General features: G+C 53.8%; 1 protein-coding gene across 4 annotated transcripts; it reads right to left on the bottom strand.

Annotated features, from left to right (window-relative positions):
* Window positions 1-374: 374 nt before the first annotated feature.
* CCDC63 (coiled-coil domain containing 63) lies at window positions 375-27,625 on the bottom strand. 4 transcript variants are annotated; one of them, XM_056329897.1, is made up of 12 exons: window positions 8,710-9,936; window positions 7,602-7,691; window positions 7,019-7,182; window positions 6,687-6,876; window positions 5,436-5,555; window positions 4,771-4,952; window positions 4,037-4,218; window positions 3,301-3,521; window positions 2,771-2,845; window positions 2,176-2,368; window positions 1,603-1,800; window positions 375-1,420 (listed from the first exon to the last, which is right to left on the bottom strand). In XM_056329897.1, exons 2-12 carry the CDS (start codon window positions 7,611-7,613, stop codon window positions 1,305-1,307), a joined length of 1,653 nt encoding a protein of 550 aa, XP_056185872.1. In that variant the 5' UTR covers window positions 7,614-7,691; window positions 8,710-9,936; the 3' UTR covers window positions 375-1,304. The 4 variants fall into 4 exon arrangements, with proteins under 4 accessions (XP_056185872.1, XP_056185890.1, XP_056185863.1 ...); XM_056329915.1 differs by lacking the exons at window positions 7,602-7,691; window positions 8,710-9,936 and adding an exon at window positions 27,291-27,625 and having other exon boundaries at window positions 7,019-7,175; XM_056329888.1 differs by lacking the exon at window positions 7,019-7,182 and having other exon boundaries at window positions 8,535-9,943.
* Between the last annotated feature and the right edge of the window lie 64 nt (window positions 27,626-27,689).

Below are 27,689 nucleotides of genomic sequence, written 5' to 3'. Positions count from 1 at the left end.
GTCACAAGAGCTGTGATAATCCCTTCCTCATGAGCTGGAGTGCGTGGCCAGCTCCTTCCCAGGGACTCGGCAAACCCAGAGATCCCTGGAGGGCAGAAGCACGAGACAGCGCTGGAGGCTGCAGCAGGGCTGTGTTTTGTAGACCTGGTGTTGCTTACTCAGCTCTGGGGTGAAGGGGAACAGAGGAGGTGCTGAAGGTGAGCAAAGGGCATCTGTGGCCCAGGTTGCAGGGTGCGGCCAGTTCAAGGCGATGAGCAAAATCCCCAGCCAGCACATCGCTCCTGAGGTTGCGCTTTGCCGTTATCCCAGAGACTCTGATGAGCTAACAAGCCAGCCATCCAGTTCCAGGCTAATTCACAGCCAGACGGACAGGCTCTGAGGATGCATTTACTTGGAAATGATTTTCATGGCAGAAAGCAGAATGTGGCACTAGGTAAGAAAAATCACAACCGAGGGCAGAGCGATGCTGGGAAGGCACTGAAGCCTGAGGCTCCCGGCGGGGCTGGGGGAAGCTCCCAGGGATTTTCATCCCATTCCTGCATGATCAACAGCTCCGTGGGATAATAACCCCCACCTCTCCAGGGATGAAGCTGTCACTGTCTCGGTGGCCCTGGCTGTCTCATACTGCAGATCCCTCCTCTCTGGTTCGCTTCTCTTCACCCTCAGCAGAAATAGGGCCAAAGCTCCAGTTTCTAGTGTGTCTGCGCAGTGCGGCTGTGCCCGGCGGGAGCCCCCGCGCCCTCCCAGACCCCCCTGCCCCAGCCTCCCGGCCCGTGCACATCACCCTCGCGTGCCCTCCCCTCCCCTTGCCTCCTCGGTTCCCAGCGTGGCCCAGCTCCACAGCTCAGTGCACGCCAAACAGGCTGTTTCGCCCACCAGCCCAGGACCAGCGCTGAGCTCAGCTTTCCTTCAGGCAGCAGAGAGCTGCCGGCTTCTCCCAGCTTAGCAGGCAAAGCCCCGCGAGCCCGCTCTGCATCCCCCCGTGGCCTCACCAAGCCCCTCGGGCAGGCATGGTGCAGGACCGGGACTGTGGTCACCATGTCCCCGGTGCACCACTCCCGCGATGCCCAGCTGCGGGAAGCGCGTGGCGTTGAGCAACGGCAACGGCCCCCCCGCCGGAGAGCAGCTGTTCCCACCCCCGGCCATGGCTGCTGTCAGCAGTGGGCCAAGCCGTGCCGAAATATCAGCCGGCAAGCTTTTGAAGCCCGCAGAAGGTGTTGGGAGATGGAAGGATGTCCAGGGCGCAGAAGCAGAGGGGCAGCTGAGGAGCGGAACTGTTTATTTCATCCCTCCGTGCCGGGCTCTCACTCCTTGAGGCTCTTGCTCCCCTTCTTGGCGGCAGCGGCAGCGTGGCCCAGCTCCTTCTCGCAGCTCTGGAGGACCAGCTGGTGCAGCTGCCCGTGGCCCAGCGGCACCTCCCCTGCCCAAGAAAAGGACACCCGTGTCTGCCGGCACAGGCCTTATAGATGTGGTGGGGTGGGACAGGCCGGTGGGGATTGGCTGGGGAGGAGAGGTGGCAGCGGGGGATTGGCCAGGCGGCCATGAGGGGGTTGTGGATTGGCTGTCTGCCTGGCCGTAGCCCCTCCCTCCCACCTCACTCACAGGCGGCGATGTCGGCGGGGGTGCTGTCCAGGGCGGGGGGCGGCGGGCAGAGCCGGGCCCGATCCATCACCCACGGGGGGCTGGTGGTGCCCAGGAGCGGGCTGGCGAAGGGCTGGGCCGGCTGCGAGCCCTCAGCCCGCGTGTAGCGCAGGACGCTCTCCATCAGCAGGAGCTCGTTGGTCTCCTTCTCCACGAGACCTGGGTGGGAGGGAATGCTGTCCCACAGGGCCCCTCCACCGGGCCCTGCCCAAACGCCGCCCCGGCGGTCTGCTGGGCACAGGACCCATGGATTCCCCCCAGGCAGTGCCGTCAGGCTCCCCAGGGGCGAGGGGTCAAGGCTGGGTCCCACACCCAGAGCCAACATGGGGGCCTGGGGGGTCCACCGGGGTGGTTCTACGTCCCGGTTGGCTCCTGAATTTCCTGGGGATTTGGCATCGCAAATTCCCATTAGGGACACCCGTGCATGACGGGGTGGGGGCAGGAAACCAGCTCAATCTAAACACGGGGCAAGCAGGGGGTGGACAGACAAGGTCTGGGCCATGTGGCAAGCGAAGGCGGGCAGCCCTGACCCACCTAAAATCCGCGTCAGATTCCCATCCGTGATCTGCCCATTTTCTCCAAGCTGCTCCGTTGTCTTCGTAGCATCGCCACCGATTACTTCCAAAAGGGCCTCCACGCCACATTTGATCTGGCCCAGGACTCTGCTGCTCTCTTTGCATCTCTCTTCGCACCAGTTGGCTTCCCTCGTGGTTTCCGCTAGTTTTTCCTATCCGCAAAGGTTTTGCCAGGTGTCACAACAGCCCCCTGCTCGCGCCCCCCCACCCCCAAGTCCTGGCCAAGTCCAGTCCGGACACTGGAGGCGGCCCAGGAGGGGCTGTGGGATGCTCCCATCCCTGCAGGGGAAAGGCTCTGTGAAGGGGATCCCAAGCTCCCCATGCCACAGCCCAGGCCCCAGGTGCCAGAGAACCAGGGCTGGCAGAAGCCCTGCAGTCACCCTCTCATCATGCACTGGGAGACAGGGCTGCCAAAGCCAATGCAGGGCCCTTTTCTGCCCATGCCTCTCCAGCCGTTGCCCAGAGCGGTGTTGACGGGACCACACTCGCTAGGACACATGCCGGGACACACAGGCTTCTGCTGCCCTGGCAGAGGGAAATCCCGGCTGCCATACCTCCAGCTCCTGCAGGACATGGAAGTTGCCCGTCTCTGCGTCCTCCCGGTCCATCATAAGGGTCGTAATTTCGTCCTGTGTAAACACAAGCACATGGAGGGCATACTGGCTGAATGCTCACCAGATGTGCCCAAGAGAGGCTGGGGACCATCCCTCCACCCTGGGAGCAGGGACATCCCACTTGACCCCTCTGGGGACCACTGTCCCCAGGGCAGGAGGACAAGTCATGACCCCCCTTCTCACTCCAGCCAGCCCCACTCAAGGCCGAGGCAGCTCTTGGCCCTCCTGCATACTGCTGGGTACACGGTGGCAGCACTGAGACACTTTTAGCTCTGAGAACACAGCCTTCTGTCTGTGGGAGTTCTATTTTGGGCTACCGCTTTGCATTCCCCTAATCCCACCCGTGTGGCAGGCTGTGAGCTGGGCTCCGCTGTGAGCAGCGAGGCCGGACACATGGGAGAGGAAAAAAACCCACGCCAGCCCCAAAGCACCAGCTGAGAAAGGGCAGACATGAAGAGCTTGGAAGAGACCTGGACATCCTTGATCCTCTGCTTCATCTTCTCCATCTCGTTCTTCAGCTCAGTGATGTAGATGAAGGAGGCAAAGTTCTTCCCCTCCTTTTCGATGAAGTTATCCACCAGGCGGTCAAAGTTCCCGTCCTCTGCCAGCTCCAGCAGGCGCCTGTAAGCCACCTCCTGGCTCTCGAAGCTCTCCATTTGGCTCTGCTTGGCCCACTGGGCTGTCTCCAGGGCTGAGGGAGAGATGGAAAAAGAGGCCTGGCTGTGCGTGTCCCTGCAGGGCTCCCTTTGCAGAGCCTTTCCCTGCAGGTGCCCTGAGGTTTGGCGTGGGGCCTGGGGCCAGAGGGGCAGAGAGTGTCTTTATTTCACCCAAAACTAAGCAGGGAGCTCCCTGTCCTCATGGGAACGGGGCAAACACGGTGGGATCCTTCCCCAAGAGGACAAAAGGAGCCATAGGGGCAGCTCCCTGCCTCCCCACCCCTCCCTCTGCCCCAAGGGCACCCCAAGACACATGATGCTGGGTGCTTTCACTTGGTTATCACTCTTCATCCTTTCCACTTGTAGGCTGAAGGCTGGGTGAAGGAGCCTGCAGGCAGGGGACAGGTCCCGCCTTTGGGGTGCAGAGCTATGGGGAGAGGTCCCGCCTTTGGGGTGCAGAGCCATAAGCTTCTATACGCAACCCCCTTGGGCAACTCTGCCAACTCCTGGCTTGTGCTACCAGTTGCAGGTATTCTCTCTCATCTGGTACCTTTTCTCTTTTTGGCCACTTCCTCCAATTCCGAGCGATCTCTGCACTTGGTCAGCATGAAGTTTTTCAGTTTGTTCTCCTTTTCTAGGGCACGCTTCTGCTCCTGCAGCTCAACATTGCGCTGGACTGTGTCTTCTATGTGTCTTTTGTTCAAGGCTGCAATCCTTGCCAGAGCCCCCATCCTGAGCACAGAGAGCAGCAGGTTACACCACGGGAAGGTATAAGGATTTGTAGTCCTGCCCATTCCCATGCATCTCTGTGCCTGGCCGAGCAAAACCCACGTGATGCTGTGCACGCTGGCCGGCTCCCATGCAGATGCAGCTGCGTTAGCCCGAGGCCAGCAGCAGCTAACACAGCTCTGGCTGGGGGTTTGTACTCGGACACAGCACCCAGCTGTGGCAGCCAAGCTCACTTTGCCTGGAGCTGGCTGGTCTCTGCTCCAGGTCTGCTGCACCCTCCCATGCAGGCTGAGATGGGACTCGGGGGGAAAGAGGCTGCTCCATAGGGCAGTTCACCACATCCTGAGAAACATCTGGCATAGGCGGAGTAAACCCCCCTGGAGGTACCGGTCTCCCTGCACTGACCAAGCACCAAAGCCTTAGCACCCAGCTCTAGACAACAGCGGGTGCATCCTCTCTCTGAAGTTGCAGATGGCCTCTCTTTACATCGACACCCGTCGCTGGCATTGCCCACCAGTGCCAAGTTTGCCACAGAGGGTTCACAAGGCCACGTACCGCTGCTTGTAGCCTTGTGTGCACTGCTCAGCGGCAGTGTTCATCCTTCTCCTCTGCTGAGCCAGCTTCTTATGGAGCTTCAAGGAGAGCTTGCCCAAAAGAGCTTTCTGGATTTGCAGCTTTTCAATCTCTTCTCGGAGCTCTTTGTTTCTGGACAGGATGGTATGGAAATGGACGGTGACCTGGGGAGAGGCAAGCAAAAGGTTTGAAGCTGGTGTGGGACTTGGGGGCGTCAGGTTTCTGCTGAAAGACCTTGACCACGGCTGGGACAAATCTCTTCTCTGAAGTTGCTCCTGTACTATCCCCCTCCCCAAGACAGGGGAGGTAACAGCAGGCTAGGCTGATCATGGAACAGACCAGGAGCTGGTGGTGTCCAAGGCAAGGTGGCTGCAGGCAGCTCAGGTTTATCACTAAACAGGTGCAGACCCTCAGGCTTCTTGGCATGGCCCAAAGTGCTGCATTTGGCTCACCAAGCTTGAAGGAGCCTTTGAGATACTCTGGGAGCAAGCAGGCCAGAGGAACGAGCCAGCTCCTCCTTTATGCAGTTTGTCTCAACCAAATGCATCTGCAGCATTACACTTGGTCCTGGCCAAAAAGGGGGTTGCACACAGGCCCCAGCGTGGCCCCACACATGGTCTCCGGAGGTCTGCAAAATGTTTGCTTACGTTGTTTAGATGCAGCTCCAGTGTCTCAATCTGCTTTTGCAGCTGTTTGCTACTGTTTGCTTGCTTCGCCTTCACTGCCGCCCGGTTTTGCCTCGCCGTCTTTTTTTCCAGCTCTAGTATCTGCACGTACAGGTTAGAAAAAAGAAAGACAGGGGAAAAAAAAGTCAGTATAATCTCCACCCCTACGTTCTGGACTCTTGGCAGGACACTTAGCCAAAGAAAATACCCTGTTGACCTGAACTACAGCAACCATGTCATTAAGGAGCTCACAGTTACAGCGGCAGCTTTAATCCCAAGGGATCCCACCCTGCACACTCAAGAAACATACGCTGTAACTAGGAATGGGTTTATTTTTGTGTGGCAAAGGAAACGCAGCTGCCTCTGGAGGGAAATTCAGCAGGTGCTGAAGGCGGCACAGCAGCACTCTGTGCCGAGCAGAAGAGGCAAGGAGGGTGGCTTTTTGGTAGGGGTAGAGTGCTGGCCAGACAGGGGTCTGCGCAGCACTCCCTGGGAATGAGTGGAGGAAAACTTTTGTCAGAAGTGGGCAGCTGCCAGAGGAAATAAATCCATGAGAAGAGCGAAGTAGTTGGAGAACAACGAAGCCGGGGGCAGGTGGGAGAGGTATGACTCAGCCAAGAGATCCCTGATTGAAAGCTAACCCTGTTGCGGAAAACTCTACAGCACATCTAGCACCTGCAAACCACCTGAGCATGTTCCCTGGCTTCCGTCATGGGTGGCTTGTCCAGAGCAGAAAGCTGCAGGGACCTGTCACTTCTGTAGCCCTGGGTTGCCCTGGGCATGCCACCCCACCACTGACCAAACCCAACCAGACTGTCCTCAGGAGAAGTGATGGGACATCCCTTAGATGTTGCTGCTCCTCTATTTCCCATGTCTCAGGCAGCACAACTGACTGTTCCAGTTTTGTCTTTTTTTTTTTTACATGAGGAAAAAAAAAACCCTCAAGGGACAAGCAGAGGGATGTTGTGTGACCCCAGGCAGGCGCGTGCCGTCAAAGAGCAGCTGCAGAGACCCGTGGGACAAGAAGGTGGTTGAGAGTCAGACCTTACGTTTCCAGCCAGTGCTGACTTGAATGGGAGCCTGGCTCTGCCCGCTTGGCATTGTCTTGTGGTTTTTGCCAGGAGGCAGCATTATATTCCAAAGCCTGAACCAAGTGCGTTTTACATAGGGTTGACTCTGTGACTCTGCACTGCTCTACCGTGCTCAGCCAGGGAACGCTCCAGATGCTCTTACCTCCTTGTCCAGCTCCGCTAACAGGGCTTTTCTGTCTTTAATCAGGGAATCACACTGATATTTGGTCTGCAAAAGGCCTTGGAGCCCCGTACAATTCCTCTCATCCCGCATCCTATTTCTTGGGGATGGGATCTGGCTCGGCGTTAATAACACCACTTTGCGTTCTTGAGTCAGCGACGCTATTTCTTTTCTGTAAAAACACAACGACAACAAATGACCTTTAGCACATCCCACCTGCAATACCGGAGCAAGTCCTCACCCCTCCTCACTTCAGCACCGGGGTCCCCAGATCTCGGCATGGAGGAACTTTCCAAACACAAAGCTGCACTCACTCCTGAGCCTGCATTTGCTGCCTCACGTTGGCACCGTAAGATTTCCTCTTCTCCGCTGCTCTCTGAAACTCTCTCTGCAGTCTCCTGAACTCGGCTTCAGACACCTTTTTTTTCTCCATCGCGGGCACGTCCAAAACCTTCTGCTCCAGAGAGGGCTCTCCCCACTGCCACAGGGAGGGAGAGCTTGGTCACTTGAGCAAACACGACCAGCAGCGGTAGACAGCAGAGCTGGACACTGGGGAGCGGGTGGATGGCACCACCACCTCCAGCCGTTTGTCACCACCTTCAGCTCTTCGCTGCCACCCAGTATTCATGACGTCACAATATGCCTGACCACCCAAAACACTGAGTCATCCAAACCAACTCCATGAGAGCTGCCGAGCCGCCTCACAGCTTCGTGCCCAGCACAGGAGGGCTGCAGAATTAGTCCCCCCACCACCCAACACTGCTGGCCAAAGCAAGCCTGGCTCCCCACCGCCTGCCCGGCTGACCGCACCGCCACGTTTATTTCTGCAGGGGAGGTCCCCGTGGCAGACCTGCACCTGCAGAGAAGTTCACCTTGGGTTTGTGCTTCACTTTATACCTTGGAGTCCATCGTTTCTTCCAGCTAACTCTGCTGGTTGCTCTGCAGACGCCTCGGGAAGGGGATGATGGAGCCTCTGCGGGGACAGACCTGCTTCCCAAGGGGAGAAATGAAACGCTGGTTAAGGGGGTGTTTGTGTCCCCCTGCCCGTCCCTCAGCACCCGCTCGCGTGTTTGGCACATGAGGAAACCATCACAGACGGCTGCGCGATGAATAAAAGGAGAGCATCCGTAGTGATGTCATCGCAAAACACACTCCTCCTGTTGAGTTTATAAGTAGGGGAAGAACAGATGGTTTGAGCTGTTCCACCCTGTCCAGTACCTGGGTTTCCACAGAAATCCCGGCGAGGCCAAGGCCCCCCATGCCGGCGGGCAGAGCCCCCGGGGAGCGTAAGTGGGGGATATCGCCTGGATTCAGCCCCTGTCCCGCCGCAGGCAGGGAAGGCGCTGGGGCTGACCACGCAGCCCTCACCCCCACCGCTGGTCCCCCCCAGCCCTGCTGCAGCCCCCCGGGCTCCCCTCTTGCCCCCAGCGCTGCTCACCCCACCGCAGGGTGCTGCGGTTCCTCTCCAGCCAGGGGATGGGACCACGGTGGCAGTCAGATATTCCCAAAGAGCAGCCCCCTGCCTCCCACGGGAAGTGCAGGAGAGAGGAGAGCCTGGCAGGGAGCCAGCCCTGCTCCCTGCTCCCTGCCCCAGGCTCTGTGGAACAGGCACTGGCCCCGTTGCCAGGTCCCACCGCAGCATGGATGGGGTCTCCATTGTGACTGTCACCAAGGGGGCGGCCGGGGCACCCCCACCCACCCCATGGGCAGTGCTGGGAGCCCACGCGAAACAGACCCAAGTGGTTTCCGTGTCCCACAGCCAGCCCTGAAGCATGTGCTCCAGCATCTCCCTGGCTGCATGTCCACAGCAAGCAGAAACCCACATTTTACCCGTTCTTGCTTCCCTTTGGGGTGTTTGAATCAGCCCGTAATTTGGGACTTGGAAGCCTTTTGCTCCAACTGGAAAGCAGCACCCAGGGCTTCACCATCCCCAGCAGCACTTTGGGGCCACAGAGCTGCTTTCCCTTCCTTGCCGGCCCCACAGCCGGCTCCCTGGCCTTCCTACCTGTCTTCCTTGTGGAGAGGCTGCAATCACCACTTCACTGCCATTGCCCTCAGCATCCAGACACCCTCAAGATGCCTGCCGTCGGGACAGCACCAATGGTTGGCACTGCCGGCCTGGGGAATGTCCCTGGGGACAGAGACTCTTCAGGCAGCCCGGCAGAGGGGACAAACTGAGGATTCCTGCCTGCTTCTCTCCCTTCCGTGCAGGGAAGCACACGGGAGCCACGGGCTGAGTCACAAGAGCTGTGATAATCCCTTCCTCATAAGCTGGAGTGCGTGGCCAGCTCCTTCCCAGGGACTCGGCAAACCCAGAGATCCCTGGAGGGCAGAAGCACGAGACAGCACTGGAGGCTGCAGCAGGGCTGTGTTTTGTAGACCTGGTGTTGCTTACTCAGCTCTGGGGTGAAGGGGAACAGAGGAGGTGCTGAAGGTGAGCAAAGGGCATCTGCGGCCCAGGTTGCAGGGTGCGGCCAGTTCAAGGCGATGAGCAAAATCCCCAGCCAGCACATCGCTCCTGAGGTTGCGCTTTGCCGTTATCCCGGGGACTCTGATGAGCTAACAAGCCAGCCATCCAGTTCCAGGCTAATTCACAGCCAGACGGACAGGCTCTGAGGATGCATTTACTTGGAAATGATTTTCATGGCAGAAAGCAGAATGTGGCACTAGGTAAGAAAAATCACAACTGAGGGCAGAGCGATGCTGGGAAGGCACTGAAGCCTGAGGCTCCCGGCGGGGCTGGGGGAAGCTCCCAGGGATTTTCATCCCATTCCTGCATGATCAACAGCTCCGTGGGATAATAACCCCCACCTCTCCAGGGATGAGGTTGTCACTCTGTCTCGGTGGCCCTGACTGCCTCATACTGCAGATCCCTCCTCTCTGGTTCGCTTCTCTTCACCCTCAGCAGAAATAGGGCCCAAGCTCCAGTTCAGAATAAAGGTAGAGATGCAGGGGCGGACATTATTTTTCCAGAAACAATGCCACTGGGTGACTCAAAAGCCTGCTCTCCCTTCGCTTGGACTAGTCCAGCCTCAAAAGACAGTCCACAGCGCCTGTCCTTTTTGTGTTCCTTCTCCATGGACCAATTCTCAATTGTTTAGCAAAGAAGAAGTCAGTAAATTAAACTGTTGAGGAAGGATCTGATTTGGTAGTCAGTGGCCATCACACTTGTTGCACAAGCATTTATTATATTAAAGGGGGCCATTTTCACCCAAACAATACTCAACTGTCAGTCTTGCTCCAAATGAGGGTGACTTCGTTGTCTGTGATGGTAAGCGGAGCAGGATGAGATCGTCTGTAACGTCTGAATCCAACAAATCTCCATCTTCGGGGAGAAACAAAAGAAAAGTGACTTTCTATGCAATTTTCACCTTAACCCGTCTTCCCCGATTTAACAGGTACATTTAAGCGCCGATTGACACGGAGAAATTATTCCTTCAGCTGCAGATTTGGGGTCTAATTAAACTGCTTGTACTGTTTTAAGGGCCAGATTTTAATCTGTCTGTGCAAGCAGCGCATATCCTTCCTAATTTCAGCAACAACGTCGCTTTTTCACTGGGTCCAGTTTAATAGAGGCTGCAGGGAACGGCCAGAGCTGGGCTGGCTCCAATCTCCGCTCACCAACCTGGAGCGTCCCATCGATGTCACAGAACATCTCTGGGGTAAGCTAGAGGATCAGGCCCATATTTTCATGCAAATGTAATACACTCATGTTACTTAATGCCTATTTATAACAAATCCAGAACTTAGTTCTACTTAACCCGTCTTCAGCGTTTGACACGTGAAACCTGTGAGTCAGAGGACTATATACGGAACTGTCAAAACTTTATTTTTTCCCTCCTCTAAAATCCTGGATTAAATCAGAATCAAACTCCCGCCAGCACCAGCAGCAGCGCTGGGAGGAGCAGGAAGGTGCTGACAAGCACTAAGGCAGCTGGTGATGGAGTAAGGTCTTCTCAAGCAGCAGCATGATGGCAAAACCTCGCAGAAGAGGTCCTGAATTCAGTCACACGCTAGGTCCATCTCTGCTAAGCATCGTCCCATGGACCTGGAGTGATACCTTGGCCTCGTGGTGCCACCTTACCAAGGCTTGGCTTGTGAATGGCCTCCCAGGAGCACATTTTCTACTCAGGTTTTTCCTTCTTTCCTCTGGTGAATGGCTGTCTTAATATCTACATGAACCACACCAGCCTGCAATGGGCAAGACCAATTTTGGTCCTAAAAGAATTGCAAACACATTGAGAGCTGCAGACCTGCAGCTTTTGGAGCTGGCATGTTTTGCTCCACGTGTTTCTTAGAGAAAATGTTTCTTTCAAAATACACGCCATCTAGTCGTCACACGCTGAGTCGTTCTCTCCCTGCACAGTATCACTTCTTCTCGCCTGCCCTTCCTCGGCACACACCCTTCCAGGAGAGAAGGCTTTCACACCCGGCATCTGAAACAACACTGCAAACATCTGATGCTATTTACCTGATTTAACACTTTAAACCTCAACAAAATCAGAGCCAAATATGCCGGACACTCTACAACCATGCAGCAGAACAGCCTTCTCACACTGAAAGTTTACAGTGTGAAAATAACAAGTGCCTATCCATCGTTAGAGATGACAAAATAGCACAAAAGTAGCTGGTTTTCACCTCCGGGGTGTTTTTCCCGACAGCCTGCAAGTGCAGCAGCGACGGCCTCTGGGCAGCAGGATGGGGTAGAGGTGGCTCTGTATGGGTACCTGGCTTCAAGTTTTAAGAGTAATTGGCATTAAGTGAGGGGAGAGGAGGATGTTGGTTGCCTCCTCCATTACAGTGAAAAGGAGTTACAGCTGTAATTCCAAAGAGGAAATTGTCATGGTAATTTCCTGCAGATGGGCTTCTTCTGAATTGCTAACACCAAGCAAAATGTGATTGCCAGCAGTGAACTGACTCCTTTGTGGCATTACTCGCTATTTTTTAAAGGGTCATTTTAGGAGCAAGTTTCCCAGCCCTTGACTTTGGGAAAGCAAAACTTCTTCCCACTGCAGGTTCAGCCCCTCCAGTGGAGCCTAATAACATGGATTTCCTTCCCCTCTCTGTGCTAACTTAGAGACACCTCCGACTGCGGCAGGTACACCGTGCTGAGTTACTGCTCCAAAGCTGCCGCCACGGGTGGGAAAACACAGAAGCAAAATAGCTGAGGATGCGCCACTGCCTGAAAGCAAGAAAAGAACTCTGAAAATTTCACTGGCCTCAGGTCAAACCTGGCACACAGCAAGCACTCCTGTCTGTGGGAAGATTTTAGCTAAAGCAAGAGAAGAGAACGGACTCAAGGACAAAGCCGCGGCAGAAGCTGCTGTCACGCGGGGTCTTGCCTGGCCAGGAACGGGGCTCTCTGTGTGGACGTGGGGGGTTTTTGCCTGTGATGTAAGCAAAACTGCACAAAGTAACACTCTTAGCAGGGCTGGCGTTCCCTCAGCAGATTTGGAGGGACACGGCCATTTTACAGCATCAAACCCAAGCAGGAGGCAGGGGTTTTGCTCAGGCGTGGGATGTGCCATGCAACAGGCCTGAAAGTCCGGCAGGGCACTTGGCTATGGCTAAGCCAAGCTAATAAATCCCCGCTGTGCCCTCCCAGATCCCATTCTTCCCCAGGGAAGTCTGTTGGCAAATCTAGATGCTGTGCTGGAAGCCCCCCGTGCCGGATCAAGCTGGAGAGCGCTGGGAGAAGGGGTGGGAGACTGATTTGTCATGGAGACAGCAGCACATCACAGGGGGAGTCGGGAAGGAAAGCCCCTTCCCCACAGACCCCAACGGCTCCGTGTCAGCTCTGGGCAGAGCTGGGCAGCATGGGAGAGCACAGCAGGTACAGCCTGTTTTAGAAGAGCTGTTTCCAATTAATCATTCCTGATGACCATCCCGTGCAATGCTCTTGATCGGGGCTAAGAACACCTGATTAGTGGAACACGCTCCACAAGTGGCTTAAAGCAACTGAGGATTTGCCTATATATCACTCAGGGAAACTATTTTGAATTAACATTTAAAGGCAATTAATTCAACTGCTGTATGGGTGTTCTGTACCATCTCTATTCACTTTATCTCCTTTTACTCTTCTTTTCCAAATCAAATGAAGGCCACTTGATCTCTGGGTTGGGCGCAGGAGGCAAGCATCCTGGGGGAGCCCACAAGCCCCAAGGAAAGCAGGACAAGCGAAAGAAATCTGCCTGGAGGAAGCGCACCCCAGGTCCAGCCCAGCACGATGCTGATATAGACAGTCCCAGACCTTTCTGTCGCCCCGGTTTTGCCTTGATGGGAGAGGTTTGGGCACTCTGGGGCATCCCCTTCCAACAGCAATTGCAGCACTGGGCAAGAAACTGGGTGCACCAACTGCTCTCCTTCTGTGACGTTAATGCCCGATTAAGTAGGTGATGGAACGAGACAGTAAAGTGCACAGTCAAAGGCCGGCGGATGACCTGAGGTGGATCAGCAGGGTTTCCCTGCCCCAGCATCAGCCTGGCAGCTGTGCTGCTGGAGCAGAAAGCTTTGGACACAGCAGCGAGCAGGTCTGTGGGACGAGGCAGAGCAGGGCTCCTTCAGCACAAACCTCCCTGGTGAAGAGTCAGCCTGGCAAAGCCACTTGCAGCCTTTTTATTTGATTTAGGACATGTCTCCTGGTAATTAGCCTGTCTCGGCCCTGCCGTTTTTCTGAAGCAGAATTTCAGAGCAGCTCACACTGAGAATAGCCCCTTGCCCAGCCCATCGCCAGCACCACAGCCCTTCTCTAGAGAAGGAACAGATTGTTCTCAGCAGTCTGGCCCATTTGCCATTTCTACAAGCTGGCTGGATTTGCTCTTTATTGCCACTCACTCAGCAACTGATCTTTTGCAAGATCGCAGCTATCAGTTGCCTCCCCTCCTGCCAGCCGTTGCTTCATGGCCCTGGCTGCAGGTCCAAGGCCTTACAAGGGACATCAGCTGAGTTTTGTAACCGGCAGTTTATTGCCCAAGAGTTGATTTAAATTAAAGCTTTAGAAAAGAAGATCCCAAGGGTTCGGGCTGCCAACTTCTCTTAGGGTAAATGCGAAGCAACTCCCAAAGAAATGCAGAGGTGGCACTAATCAAAGTCGGGTTATAATGAGTCCTCCTGAGCGTTTTGCTCGGTGTGTCAGCACACATTCCTGGGACTAGTTCAAAGGGAAGCTGCACAGCTCAGAGAAGGGCTGGAAGAGAGAGCCTGTTTCTAACCCTGCTGCTGATGGAGATTTGCCATGGGTTGGGCGTGCAGGAGCGGTCACCCCCACCGGCCAGCAGCACCCGGGCGCACCAGCCACAAGTGGTCCTTGCCTTCCCCAGTGGTACCTCCCCAGGCAGGCAGAGGCAGGCTGCCCTGGCCAGGCAGGGCAGAGGGATGCAGGGATGCAGCCATCCCCTGCCTGCTCACTCTTCAGGAGGAGGAGAGGAGCAGGAGGCAGCAGAGCTGAGCCAGTTGCTTGGCAACACCCCTGCAAATCTCCATCCTGTCAGAAAACATTTTTTTCCAGCAATTCGGATGGGTTTCACAGGTGCAGGATCAGGCCTGGCTGATCAGGTGGTTTTAAGAAACCACACATCGTACCTGGAGGGGCTGCGCATCCACTTTGGCCAGGTCCCAGCCATGCAGCCAGACACGGGCTGTGAAATGCGGCTCCCAATGGGCACTGCACAGCGGGGAGGGCTGCAAGGGGGGTGACAAGGCTTCCTGGGGCTCCTACACCCCCATTTCAGCCTCCGCTCAGGGACCACGATGCTCTGCATCATCCCTGTCCCAGCAAAAGACAAGGGATGGAGCAGTCTCTCGCTCTCCCGTCTGCAGGTAACCCATGAATGGGATGTCAGCCACCTCCGGGGGGAAATGAGCAGCGCTGTGAGCTCAGGTGAGCTGCTCCCCGGTCCTGCGGGCTGGGGCAGGCCCTCTGTTAGCTGCCCCTTGGTGTCTCTGCGCTGGCAGAGAAGCTGAACGAGGCTGATCCTAGTTCCATCTCTGCATCCCTCCATCACTGCAGGAACTAGGCTGTGGCAGCACCATCCCCTGCTCACCCTCGCCAGGCTTTCCTCTGACATCCCGTGCTTTAGCTCTCCTTCAGTCTGCGCCTGGCTTCCTTGAGCCCCCAAATCCAACAGTCACACCTGACCTGAAAACCAGTCTAGCTCCTCCGTGACTGTCCAGCATCTGCGGTCTTCTCTCTGCGTGCAGAGAGGAAGAAGGAAGATAGGCCAGGCTGTTCCCAGCATTTCATGGAGAACAGGGACAGGAGGGAGCATCCTCCGAGCAAAGCAGGATGCTGGGGGCCACGCTGGGCTCAGTGGTGGAAATACAGCGGAAGAGGGCAGGAGCTGAGGGAGTGTGAAACAGCCCCAGATCACTGCCAAGCAGGCTGGATCCTGGCACTTAGGGCATTTTGCTCTGCTCCTGCTTGCATTTCCCATGGGAGATGCTCCCAGCCTTGTCACCTGGGAGCAGCAGGAGCCAGCGAGGCAGCAGCAGGTCCTGCGGGAGCTCAGCATCACCATCAGCATCCTGGAGAGGCAGGACGAGCCATCCAAAAGTGCCATTAACCCCTCTGCACTTCGGCATGAGCCGATTTGTGTGGGAGCTGATCCTTCTGTTCAGAGCTAACCAAGAGGGGAATTTCCTCAAAGAAAACAAAATGGTCTCAGCTGGAATTTTCCCCTCACCTACGCTGGCACAACCCCTTCTCCTCCAGTGTGGGAGGGGAACTTGGCCCGCTGATATTATATGCCAAGATTAGATCGGGATAATGATGTACTGTTGGGCTTTCTATAGATTCTCAGGTCACTTTGCAAACATGAATTAATCTTGACAATGCAGCTGCAAGGAAATGGAGGTTTTACTGTTCCTGATTTAAAGGGAGGGAAACTGAGACCCAGGGAGTAAATGCTTTTCGCAAGGTTGCAGAGAAAACAAGCTATGGAAGCTGGGAGTGAAACCAGGGTCTCGAAAGCCTTTCCGCTTCTCGCAGCGCTGCAGAGCGCTCCTTCCCACACAACCCCATTCTGGAGCATCGCTTTACACCAGCCCCAAACGTAAGTCTCTTTTATATTTAGCTCCCAGGTTCTGTAAAGGGACATTATATAACAGACCTCAAGTGTGGCATTTCATAATTTACCAGCTCAACCTGTGCTGCTTCTCGAAACCCGCCTGTGCAGCGTATTCCCCGGCGCAGCGCAGAGCCTTCTCCCACCTCCTTCTGAGCTGGCAAAATATCCCACTGGGCACTTACCTGCAGTTTTAAAATGCTGCGCTGTGCCATCCCCTGGCCCCAGGCCGCCGTGCCGTCTCTCAAGCAATCAGCTCCATTTTCATTGTCCAATTTCTTGCTCCTGCAGGAGGAGGAAAGGACGTAGCTGGACACACTGCTCTCAGAGGGCAGGCGTAGCCCTCGCCAGCGGGAAATCCTCTGCTGGGTTGCAAAATGGCCCAACGGGCTCTGAAGTCCCCAGGAGGAGGTGGGAAGGGACAGCACCCAGGCACCTTTGCCCAGCTGGGCTCTGCAGGGAGTCCCACCCATTTCTCTGGCAAAAACTGGTGTCCCCAAAGCTGGGGCTGAGTGAGACGATGCAACCAGCAGTCAGCACCGTGCAGGGATGGCCCTGCTGCCAGACAGTCCCTGTATCCCTGCTGCTCTCACCCCGGGCACGCCAGGAGGACTGTGGACACCCATGCTTCAGGAATGGGGGCTTTACGTCCTGGGATGCACCCCCCAGGGAGAAGCAACCCAGCCCTGAAGCTCCAGAGGCCACACGGTGTCTGATGCTCAGTGCTCCCGACAGCCCGTCTGGCCCTCTCCAGATCTGCCGCTCCAGTCCAGCGCAAGAGCCGACGCTTTGGGAAGGCCCCGCATTGCCACACACACTCGTCCCCACGTGTGTTGTCTTTCTCTGACCGATGGCAAGTTAAGCACGGACGCACCGCAGCGGGAAGAGAGCGTTGCTTAATGGTGAGGGCTCAGCCTGCTCTCCTCTGCCTGCAGTAAACTGGTACTGCTGGGCTTCCAAGAGAGATTTTCCAGCAGCTCCTCTGCTCCGGCAGCGAGCATCCTCCCCGGACACAGGTGGTCCTGCCAGGGGACACAAGTCTGCCCCGGCACAGAGTAGAGAAGGCAAATAGGAAACCACAACAGCATTGCTCCCTTTTGGCACTGTGGCACAAGCCCGGTGTGCCGGCAGCCCACAGACCCCTGCTCCATCCCTGTGTTGAAGCTTCTCGGTGCTCTGAATGTCTGTTGACTGGTGCAGAGTTTGGAAATCTGTGTAAAGTGTAAAGGCAAGGAGGGAAACCCCAGGGTACCAGCTTTTAGGATGCAGCCCTGACGGGTGCCAGCATCCAGCTGGGGAGGCGCATCGTGAGTTAAGCACTGTTGCAGGGCTGACACCTCCAAGGTGAGTTGATGCTGGCAGGGCAAACTGATTGACGGTGTTTCTGGCTTAAATCCTTGCCTGCAGGCTGAGGCAAGAAACCACGTTAAGGAATATTAGCTGAAGTGGCAGTAGAGGAGGGCACCCTGGCTCACTACCCAGTGCTGCAGCCCCCGGTACATGAGCCTGCTGCTTCTGGGGTCTGGGATAAGCCCGCAGGACCCTGGCTGGACAGACGGACGGACAGCCAGCCCTGCTGTGCTCATCTCCAGGTCAGGGCACCGGGGCTGATCCCTCACCGCTTCCAGCTGAGCCAAGCAGTAACGTGGAATGGCCTTAAAGCCTGCTATGTGCCTTTTCCAATACATTACCTCTATAATAATATATATAAACTGGAGCTCGCTGGAAGTTTTGCCATAATGTTGGATGCCAGGTGCCGATGAGCAGTGAGCGCTCATCCTGCTGCTCGCTTCCTTCTTCCTCCAAAAAATGAGCACTTAACTCCCGGATGATTGTAACATTCAACATCTGCAATAAACAACAGAAAGGACTTGGGGTGTGACTCAGAGAGGGATGAGGAAATCGCCACAAAATTCAAATCCTGAGCTGAAAATACTACTTTACTAAAAATACATGTCCAGCCTGTTTCAGTGCCTGAGACTGTCTCCAGCCTGGGAGGTGAGTTTCAGTCACATCACTGAATATCATCAGCAAACAAGTGAAACAGAAGAGCGCTAATTAATCACACAGTTGATGGCACAACCTTTAAAGGCCATGCTTGGGAGAACTTTGGAGCAGCAAGCAGAGGATTTAAAGTATCACTTCATGCTCCCACTGCAACCCAGGGGAGCCAGGGACACCCTGCAGCCCAAAAGGCATTTCCAGAGCAGCATCAGCAAATGCATGAGGATGTGTTGTCACCCAGCCTGAGCATATATGACAATTTCCATATTAATCAGAGCACAATAAAAAAACACCAAACAGAAATGAGCTCATTGGCATGGCCAAGCTCCTGGCACACAAGGATTGTGTTCTCATCATCCTGGCTGCTCACACCCCTGGGATTTCCAATCCCTCCTTCTGCCCCAGTTTTAAGTCACTGGGGAATTCACAGCGGTACTGGTACTGCAGTTTCACCAAGTGACTCACACCTTTGGGCTTCATCTCCTTGCTCATGCCAATGTCAAACTGAGCCAAGGTGCTGTGGCTCCTGCATTTCTGGCATCACCTGCTGCTGCTGGAAGGAGCGCATCTAGGTGAGACAGGGCAGGTCACTTCACCAGCTGGGGCTGAGACTGCTATATGCACACTTGGTAATAGGTAAATGCATAATAAAAATAAGTGCAATACTGATAAAAAAATAATTAAGTAAATTAATTTAAATGCATCTGTGGTCAAGCAATGTAACACTGTAGTGAAGAGCTGCTGACTTGTACCGCCTCATCCTCTGCAGACGGCAGTGGGTATCAAAGCACCCAGATACAATGCAAGGTTCACCAGGCAGCATGGCTTGCAAGGGAGGGGGAAACCCAGGTTTGGAAACAGTCATTTGAGCAACCAAAGTTTAAAATGGTGCAGCAAGAAAGAAAGAGACAATGGTGGCTGCTTGCCTTGTTTTAACCAGTTGCCCACACACTGTTGCTAGAGAGAGAGCTGTTTTTAACCTCGGTTGAAAGAGCAGCGAAGACAAAGCAAATAAAGGCTGGAAGAAGAAGCACGTGCTCTGCCATGACCATCCCCATGGGTCCTCTCCAGAGGTCACAGCTGTGAAGGCATCTCATCAGCAAGGCAGTCCCCGCAGCAGCTAGGACACGTGTCTCCCGGTGTCTTCGAGCCACTCCAGGGCTCCTGCACAAACTCCAACAGTGAACAGGTCTTGCGGGTCAGCCCACAGCTCACGTCTCCCCCAGACTTGTCCTCAGCAGCTGCCCCTGTATCACTGGCCCGGGCACGTGCCATGGCTTTCCTTCCTCGGCTGGGGAAGGGCAGTGACCTTGCCGCTGTTTATGCCTCACATGTGCCAAATCACGGCTATAAAAGGGAGAAAAGTTCAGCTGAAAAATACAGCTCACCTTTCTATAGAAGAAGATGGGATCCGTTACATTCCAGCTGAAACCCTTCCAAAAAAACAGGTGGGACTTTATACATATATATATATATATATAAATAAAACTGTTTCTTTCAACAACAACAAAAAAAAGAGCCCTGGCAACTATCCCATGCCAAGAAAGACATTTAATTGAAGCCACACAAAAGGCAGTCGGTCTCACCAGCAACTGCACTTCTATTGCCTCCAGAAAGCTTGACACATGGATTCAAAACCAAGGATGAATGTCAGCTGTCAGGTCCCTAAGGCTCTGCAGTGACCTACATGCTACCAAGAAAAAAAAATACTCAGTGCTTGTTTGAGGTTGTGTTGGGAGAAGCGGCACAGGTAGCATGTCTCAGCAGAGTGGGATCACCGAGCCAGGAGCTGGGGTGAAGCATCCCCCATGTAGGCACTGCCCAGAGCAAAGCCCCTCTCCTGGGGAGCTTGTGGTGTGAATCCAGCGGTGCATGGAGTTACCCAGGAGTACCCAGCTCTCACTGGTCCCTTCCTCACCCCATGTCAGGGAAGTTAAATTCACAGCAAGATCAGGAGGGAGGGAACTCTTTGCAGGGAAGTCAAACGGTATCGGAAAAGGAGTGCAAGTTGAGCCCAAGGCCACCAAGGCTTTTGCCTTCAGTGGAGGCTGTAGAGAAGCAGGCAGTGTGGGTGCACGGGGTTTCTCTGACCCCCAGCAGGGTTTCTCCATCTCTGGAGATGTTCCTGCTTCATCTCCAGACACTTGTGTTTCAGGCTGAACTACCTGGGAAGAAGCTGTTGTGTTGAGAAGTGTCCCACGAGGAGGTATACAGGAGAAGCTATGGTGGTGCAAGTTATCATCAGATAAACCTTCAGGCATGCACACTTACACGAACTACTTTCCTTCTAAAACACTGCCTCTTGGCCTCAAAATACACTTTTCCTGTTTGTGTGCAACAGGAGGGGGCCTGTCCCCATAGCTGGTTTGGCCAAGTTGCATGTGCTGAATCAAGGAGAGTGTCAGGGGGTACCATGAGAAGGTTCGGTCTGATCCTCACTGGGAACACAGAGCCCCGCATGAGGTGTCTCTTCCCTGCTCCAGCTTTGATGTAATGGCTGCTGTCACTGGGCGCATCCTGGCTTGCACCAGCTCAGCGGCGATGGGCCGAGCGGGGGTGTCTCTCAGCAGCTGGCTGTGAGTCCTGCATGATGTGTGTCTGAATGGAAGTGTGAGGCCAGTCCCTCTGCCACAGCCGGATCGGACACAACAGCGCTGAGCGCTTGAGCTGACCGGTAGAGCCCTCTCTGCTTTACAACATGTGTCCCCTTTTCCTATATGCCATGATTGTCCAAGGCAACACACGCTCAGGTTTCAGCCTCTGCCCATAGTTTGCCTTCGTACTCCTCTCCCTTTCCCACAAAGCACATTAATTTCTGCAGCCCCCCTTTATAATAAACCCAAACCCACCAAACTCGGTGACGAGCATCCTCTGGAAGGGAACGGGAGGGCCAGATAGGAATTCAGTAACAATATGTAATGAAACATCTGAACCTTAAATTCACCCTTGAATAACCAAAGCTGTTCCGGCTTCAGAGTGAATGTCTCCTCTAACCTTTTTTTTTTTCTTCTTCTTTTTATATGGAAGAAACAGACTGCCCGTGCCCACAGCCATTCACTCTGAGGCAGAAGTTTCACGTCAGCCCCCATGTCCAGCTGGCTGACCCCAAGCTGATGCAATGCTGAAGCCTCACCCGATCCCAGTCTTGCACTGGGCTGAATCTCATTCGCCGCACAAACACACACAGGGTGTTCTTACTGCAAACGAGGCATCTATTTTTAAAAGGCAAAAAATCACGTGAAGTAAAACATGGAGGGAAAGAAGGGAAAAATCGAGTTCCCAGAGAACAGAGACTGGAACAAAAGTGGCAAGTTTCCAAGGCTCTCTTTTCTCCACAGATTAATGTTTCTGACTCTCCTGTCTCACCTGCCGCCTGACAGCGTACATATGTATGGAAGCATTTACATAAATGCCCAATTTATTGGCTAAAAAACACTATTGCGTACACTGTCATTTGCAGCCCTTAAATTTATCACCACATCCAATCTGAAACACTGATGATTTATCACCAAAGGCAGCTGGCAGGAGACTGGCGTGGGAGAGAACTTTGGGTCTGTCTGTGCTGTGACCCAGAGCAGGATAGAATCTACACAGGTCACATTTGCTTTAAATCAGGGCTCACAGCAGCACCCAAAGCACACGGGTGCTATGGCGAGCACCTTTCCACTGGGTGTACCCCAGAGCACTCCACAAGCCCTCCAGCGTGCTGGTGATCTACAAGGTCTCCCTCTCTGCTGCTGGGCTGAGCCCCTGTGTCATCTCCAAGGGGTGCTGTGGGCTTTGCCCAGCTGAAGCTGCCCGTGACATGGAGGAGAGACTGTCCCAGGAGAAAGAGGCTTTCATCAAGTCACTTAAGGCATCTTCTGGATGCAGGTGCAGGTCTGTTGACCGAAGAGCACAGCTCAGTGTGACTCAGAGGATTTCAGATGAGTTAAATCCATTTCGTACCCACTCTCTCAACTGGATAATTACCATTAATTATACAGGCTTGAACTCTGGCTACGCTCTCTCGGGGACCTGGGAGATGCTGTGCTTGTAAGCAGCTGCGTGCCCAGGAGAGCCAGCACAGGACCACATCTGCTGTCAGGTGGCTGCGGCAAAGGCATCCCTCACCGAGCAGCAGGGCTAGAGACCTCATCCTCCACATCACCCCTGGTCCAGAGGGATGCCAAAGGCAAAGGATGCCCCAGGGCAAAGCAGCAGCTCACAATGGCATGCCCAAGCTGTGCAGACAAACCAGAAGGGAATGCAGGGATCAAGGGTGATTCCAGCCACAGATCCCTCCGAATCCTGTCATACCAATTTTGGCGCAACGTTATGTAAGAGGAGCTCGGCTCCTGAAAATCTGCCAGGCTCACGAGCAGTGAGCAGCAAGGAGGAGGTGAGAATAGAAACAAATAAATCAGCACACGTGGCAGCTACCTCCACAGTGGACCACGTTTTCAAATGCTGCGTGTAAGCAGAAACTCCAGGTGTCCAAGAGCTGTCAGTGGGATTGTCCTGCATTTTCAGGAGCGTAAGGGGAAACAAAACCTGGATCAGCAAAGCCACCGCTCTCTGAACACTTGTTACCTGTCCCAGGGCTGGGAAGGCTTTGGTGCAGCAGCCTTTGGGAAGCCTGCAAGTACCTGCATGGGGGATTTCCCACATATTGCATCTGCATTTCAAAATCCCCAGCAGAACAAAGGAATCCCAGGGTGGGTGGAAGATCTCTTTCTCGCTCCCACATCTTGTGTTCAGTGATACGCCTCCCACTGGGGTCCACACAGGCAGAGCAGCCTTTGGACCAACAGCAAACCAACAGACCTTCATCTTATTTCCACTTTCCACTCCTCTGGCAGCCCTCCTGGTGCTCCTTTTTCATTGGTTTTAATTAGAGAAGCAGGTCATCCATGAAGCAGAGTTATGCTGGGGTAAAATCAAAGGAAGCAAAGAAACCAGCCGCGTCCCAGGCTGCTAATGTGCATTTCTGGCCAATGCACTGAGGAACATCCGCAAAGTGTTTTCTTCAAGCCGTGTGAAGCTGAAGCTACACAAAAATATCCCACTTCATCTTTCTGAGAAGCAGTTGCCTCTGCTTGTCTTGCAAGGTCTGCTCCACACCATGGGTCAATTCACATCCCTCTGTAACCACATCCAGGCAGCCTGAGGTGAGCTATGCAGGGAGCCACCCTGCTCCCCAGTGCCTCTCCCCTTGCACAACAAAGAGAAAAGGCAAAAAATATGCTCATCCCACCATAAAGCAGCTGAAGAAGGGCTGAAAATCCCTTTGCTGGATGTATAGCACTGGCTGACACCAGTTTTTCCTTTTCCCACCCCGTGAACAGCTCAGCTGAGCCCCATGGAAACCCGCAAGAACTTTCTAGCCGGTTATGAAACTCAGGTTTTGGCGGAGCATAGAGATTCCTGACCAAAGAGGGGAAGACGGGGGCTCCACTCCTTCCCAAAGCAATGTCAACTGATCTGCTACTGCTGCTCTCCACTTAAAGTAAGACAAAGCCTCCTTTCGCGCTGTTTCTTCTCTTTTTCTAAGCGACGCAGCAGATGACCACCACGCTTGCCCAGGGATGCTCGACCACAGACAGGACACATCATAATGGCTCTTGTGCCTGGACTAGCCTTAAAAGTCGGATTCATGTAAGAAATTCACCAAGAGGGTGGAATGTGCTGTGTTTTCTTAATCCAAGTAGCTATAGCAGGAAAAATCCTGTTGTGGTCACTGCTACATTAGAAAAAAGTGGCTTAGGACATTTTTATATCAGAAGAATTTTACTAGAAGTATTTTTGCAAGTATGAACCTTCCAAAACTCAGCAACAGAACATTTTTCCATTTGAAAATACCTTTCATCAGAAACCCATAAAGTACACCTACTTTATTAAAAAAAAAAAAAAAAAAAAAAGGAGGAAGGACGGAATGGCAAATCACATTTCGCCCGTGTCCAAATAGCCTGTCTCAAAAATTTTGAAGCAGAAATCTTTTACCATTTTTTGTCAAACATGTCACTTGAACAAACTTGAGATGGACTTGTTCCCGTTGTTGACAGCAACTGTTGGTGGGAGATTTCAGACAGAGGCCAGCCGTTGAGACTGAAACCTTTGGCTCGGTGGAAATCAAGTCCTGGCTGGGGTGTGCAGGGTACACCAGTGAGAAGAGAGAGCACGACAAAATCTCCAACAGGCATCGCGCTGCTGGCTGTCTGGGAATGGAGCTGCATTCGGCTTCTGCACATGGTTTGAGCCCTTGGTGAGCCCCAAGGTGAAGCCAGAGGCTCAGGAGCAGCAGCCAGCCTCCTCGCCAGGTCGCACACAATGCATCTGCCTGCCTGCAGCTGGCAGGTTTTGTTGGTGGAGGGAGATCATTGCACTGTATGTTTTGTAAATAAAATATGATACCAAGAAAACATCTGCCTGTGCGTCATCAGCTCCCTTCTGAACAGGACAGGAACCCCTACGTCTCCAGATCAGCCTCGCAACACGTTCCAGCTGCTCTTCTTTTGCCTCACAAATTGGCACCGTCTAACCCCCAAACTCCGCAGCATCTGAAATTTGGGGGTCAGCAAAATATTTTCATCATCAGAAGCAAGAAGCATGCATAAAAGCTTTATCTTGATTGTAACACAAGGAAATCTGGATGCAAACAGTAGGAGTTACGAAAACATCTAAATCCTGCCTGGGTATTGAGTTTGGAAAAATAATATTAGACCCACAAGTCACCTACTCTTGTTTTTGCAGTGTTTGAACAGCCCGTGTAGATCTTTGTTTGAAATGTACACAAACACGTTGAATTTCATGGGCTTAGTAAATATGTAATCTAAGGCAAGGGGAAGTGTGGGTGACTCGCATTTCTTAGGATCCGCCTACATACAGGGATAAAATAATTATTTAATAAAATAATTTCATTATTATCTGCATATATATATGTGCATGTGTGTGTATATAGTGTATATATGTATCATATTATACACACGATAGATGTATGTGTGTGCATATATTAGGTATATATATATATGTACAGAACAATAATGAAACAAACGCTCCTTATTTTGCTCCTGTATGTAGGTGGGTATTTATATATAACATATATTTTTAAACATAGCCAGATTATGAGCAACTGTACAATAAACAAAGTGGCATGTGCATGAGATAGTGAGGACAAATCAGCGGGGAAAATATTTTACATGGAGGCTTCCAAGGAATGTGACCAAAGCGGTGATTTCTTTGTGGCATTTCGGGAAGGGGGCGGGGGGTGGTGGTGGTGAGGAAAATCCACAAAGGCCTCAGAGCTTTGAGCAAGATCAACCGTACATCATGATGTATTTAGCAAACTAGAACGCAAATGGTTGACAAATAGAAAGAGGGGGAATACATGAACCATAAGGTTCAAAATTATGGAACGCTTCAAGCCTGTGTGCAGAATTTAAGGACAAAGGGATTTCCCTGACTGTTCCCCCTCTAGAAATAAATCATTGCTGTGAGCAACACTGGAGAACAAAACAATTTCAGGATATTTATAACACCTTGGCTGGGTCCCTTTTCTAATCAGAGAAGCTGGTGTGGGGTGAGGCTTGTTATTTCCAGCAGAGAAAAGTTAGCTTATTAGAAAGATAATTTTGCGATGGCATTTTAATATCTCTGGCTCGTCATGGAGTTTACTGCTGTTTGGGGGTCCTTACTTTTTATGGTAACATAGCAAAAATGGAAGAGCAAAAGACTGTGCAAAAATACAGCCCCCTCCAAACAGGACACCAAGCACTGGCCGCCTCTGTTAAGATGTGGAGCTGTGGCAAGGCACGTTGGTTATCAAGGTGATGATGGGGCCTGGACAGATTCACCTTTATCTGTCACTTCTCTCCTTTCCTCTTGGTTAAGCCTCTTCTAACAAGAATTGACGGTGCTTTGGACCTTGCCTAATACAGTTCAGCAAGTGAGATATATTCTTTGCCCTGTCCACTGTCTTTTGAAGGGCTGGATCCTTCCTTCCAGAAGTAGGGTGTTCCCAGTGAAGTCTGCACCCTAGAAGGTGCTGAGCTCTCCCCTTCCACCTCATTTTCCCCAGCATTAACAGGAGTGAAAGGCACCCCACTAAAGGTGCTCAGACCCTCAAAGGACTTGGCCCTGGAGAGGGGGTAACAGCTGAAGGTTAAGAAGAAGATATTTCCAGCAAAGAAAACAAGGGCAGGAAGGTTCCTCTGGAAACACTGGACCAATTCCCCTTTTCAAATAACTCAGTTAAGTCCAAGAGAACTTGGCCCACACAATGAGAAAGGATTTGGTGCAAAAGAGCTGGGGTGGGTGGGTGTGGGGGTGGGTGTTGTTCCCTGGGAAGGTGCAGAACAAAAATAGATGTAAATCTGCAAAGGCTGTCACAATGAAGTACATCTGAAGTAACTCTATTGTCTTCAACGGGGTTACTTTGGGCTTACACCATCGTGACTAAGATCAGCATCTCAGCTTGGGCATGCTCATTACAATAAGTGTTCGCTCGGGGAAGTCAAGCATTGCAGCTGCGTCTTGCAACGGGCAAGCGCCTGCCTTTCAGGTAGACTCTGCATCCTCTTCTCTCCTTCCTCCCGCCAGATCTAAGGGTGCTGAGGCTGCAAGTCCTTTGCTTTATCGCCCTCACGAAGCTGAACTCTGCTTGGGCCCCACCGCGGTAACAAGCTTTTATGAGTATTGTATAACTGCCGGCAGGGGGAATCTGGCACGCATAGTGGGAGCAATTCACGCGGGGAAGGGAGGGGAGGAAGAAAGAGGTTGTCACAGCCAGCCATTCAAATTAAAGTAGGAGTCAATAAGCAATTAAACAAGATTTCAGAGAAGCAAACGGAACTGTGAGGAGGGCCCACACAGCCCATCTCTCTTGCCCATGCCATCCAATTTATGAGCAGAACCTCATTTACCCGTTGGTAGCCAAGGTGCAGCTACATACGGGATAAAGTAACAGCAGAAGCATGAAACAAAAAGAGCAAGACACTCTTGAAAGTGCAGGCTGTTTCTCTGTCCTTAAGTATTTCAAAGTGCTGTGCATTTCTTGAAGCCTTTGCAGGGCGAGACCCACGCATCTGAAGGCGCTCAGGAGCCGAAGGGCTTGCTCAGGCTGCACAAACTGCGGTGGGTGAGCGGGGCCGGGAGCTTGTGGCCCCGAGGCGAGCTGGCCACGGGCTCACCCTGCGAGCTGGCCACGAGCTCACCTTCCGAGCTGGCCACGGGCTCACCTTCCGAGCCGGGCCACCGGGCTCACCTTCCGAGCCGGGCCACCGGGCTCACCTTCCGAGCCGGGCCACCGGGCTCACCTTCCGAGCTGGCCACCGGGCTCACCTTCCGAGCTGGCCACCGGGCTCACCTTCCGAGCCGGGCCACCGGGCTCACCTTCCGAGCCGGGCCACCGGGCTCACCCTGCGAGCTGGCCACGGGCACCCAGCAGCGGGCACCCTGCGAGCCAGGCCACAGGTCAACCAGGCCAAGGGCTCGCAGGGAGCAGGAAGGGGCCGCCACTGCCTTCCCAGGTCCCACCACTCACCCCGCAGGCCATGGCTCCTCAGGCCGCAGCACCCGTGAGGCAGATGGCGGCCACAGGTGTAATTTTGGTGCTGTTGGCCCTATTCTAGGGCTGGGGAAGCGGTGGATCCCCAGAGAGGGAGCGCACCCCTCACGCCCGCGGCCTCCTGCCAAGCTGCCGTCGCCTCACAGCTCAGCCTCCGTGCGGGTGCCCGGAGGAGGCTGTACTGACAGAAGGCCGACCCCAGCCGCCGCCCCCCCGCCGTCAGCAGACGCCAAACGCCCTTCTGGCCCTGCTCACGGTCGCGCTTCGCCAGGCCGGGCCGAACCCTGTGACCGCCCCGGTACCGTGTGGCGGCAGTGCCGCACTATTTCACCTCCCGTGAGCGGAAGGATTCCGCGAGAGCAGCACGTCTGCGAG

This window comes from Falco biarmicus, chromosome 1, assembly GCF_023638135.1.
Source record: "Falco biarmicus isolate bFalBia1 chromosome 1, bFalBia1.pri, whole genome shotgun sequence".
Taxonomy (NCBI): Eukaryota; Metazoa; Chordata; class Aves; order Falconiformes; family Falconidae; genus Falco; species Falco biarmicus.
The sequence above is the reverse complement of the archived record's forward strand: the minus strand, read 5'-3'. Positions and strand labels throughout refer to the sequence as shown.

Bases quoted from the DNA above. Each gene is read 5' to 3' on its own strand.
- CCDC63 (XM_056329888.1), bottom strand. From the start codon at position 8,632: ATGGTGAAGCCCTGGGTGCTGCTTTCCAGTTGGAGCAAAAGGCTTCCA. The intron at 6,877-7,601 runs GTATAAAGTGAA...GTGTTTTTACAG, and splicing joins AAGAAACGATGGACTCCAAG to AAAAGAAATAGCGTCGCTGA. The intron at 1,421-1,602 runs GTGAGTGAGGTG...TTTCTTGGGCAG, and splicing joins CCCCGCCGACATCGCCGCCT to GGGAGGTGCCGCTGGGCCAC.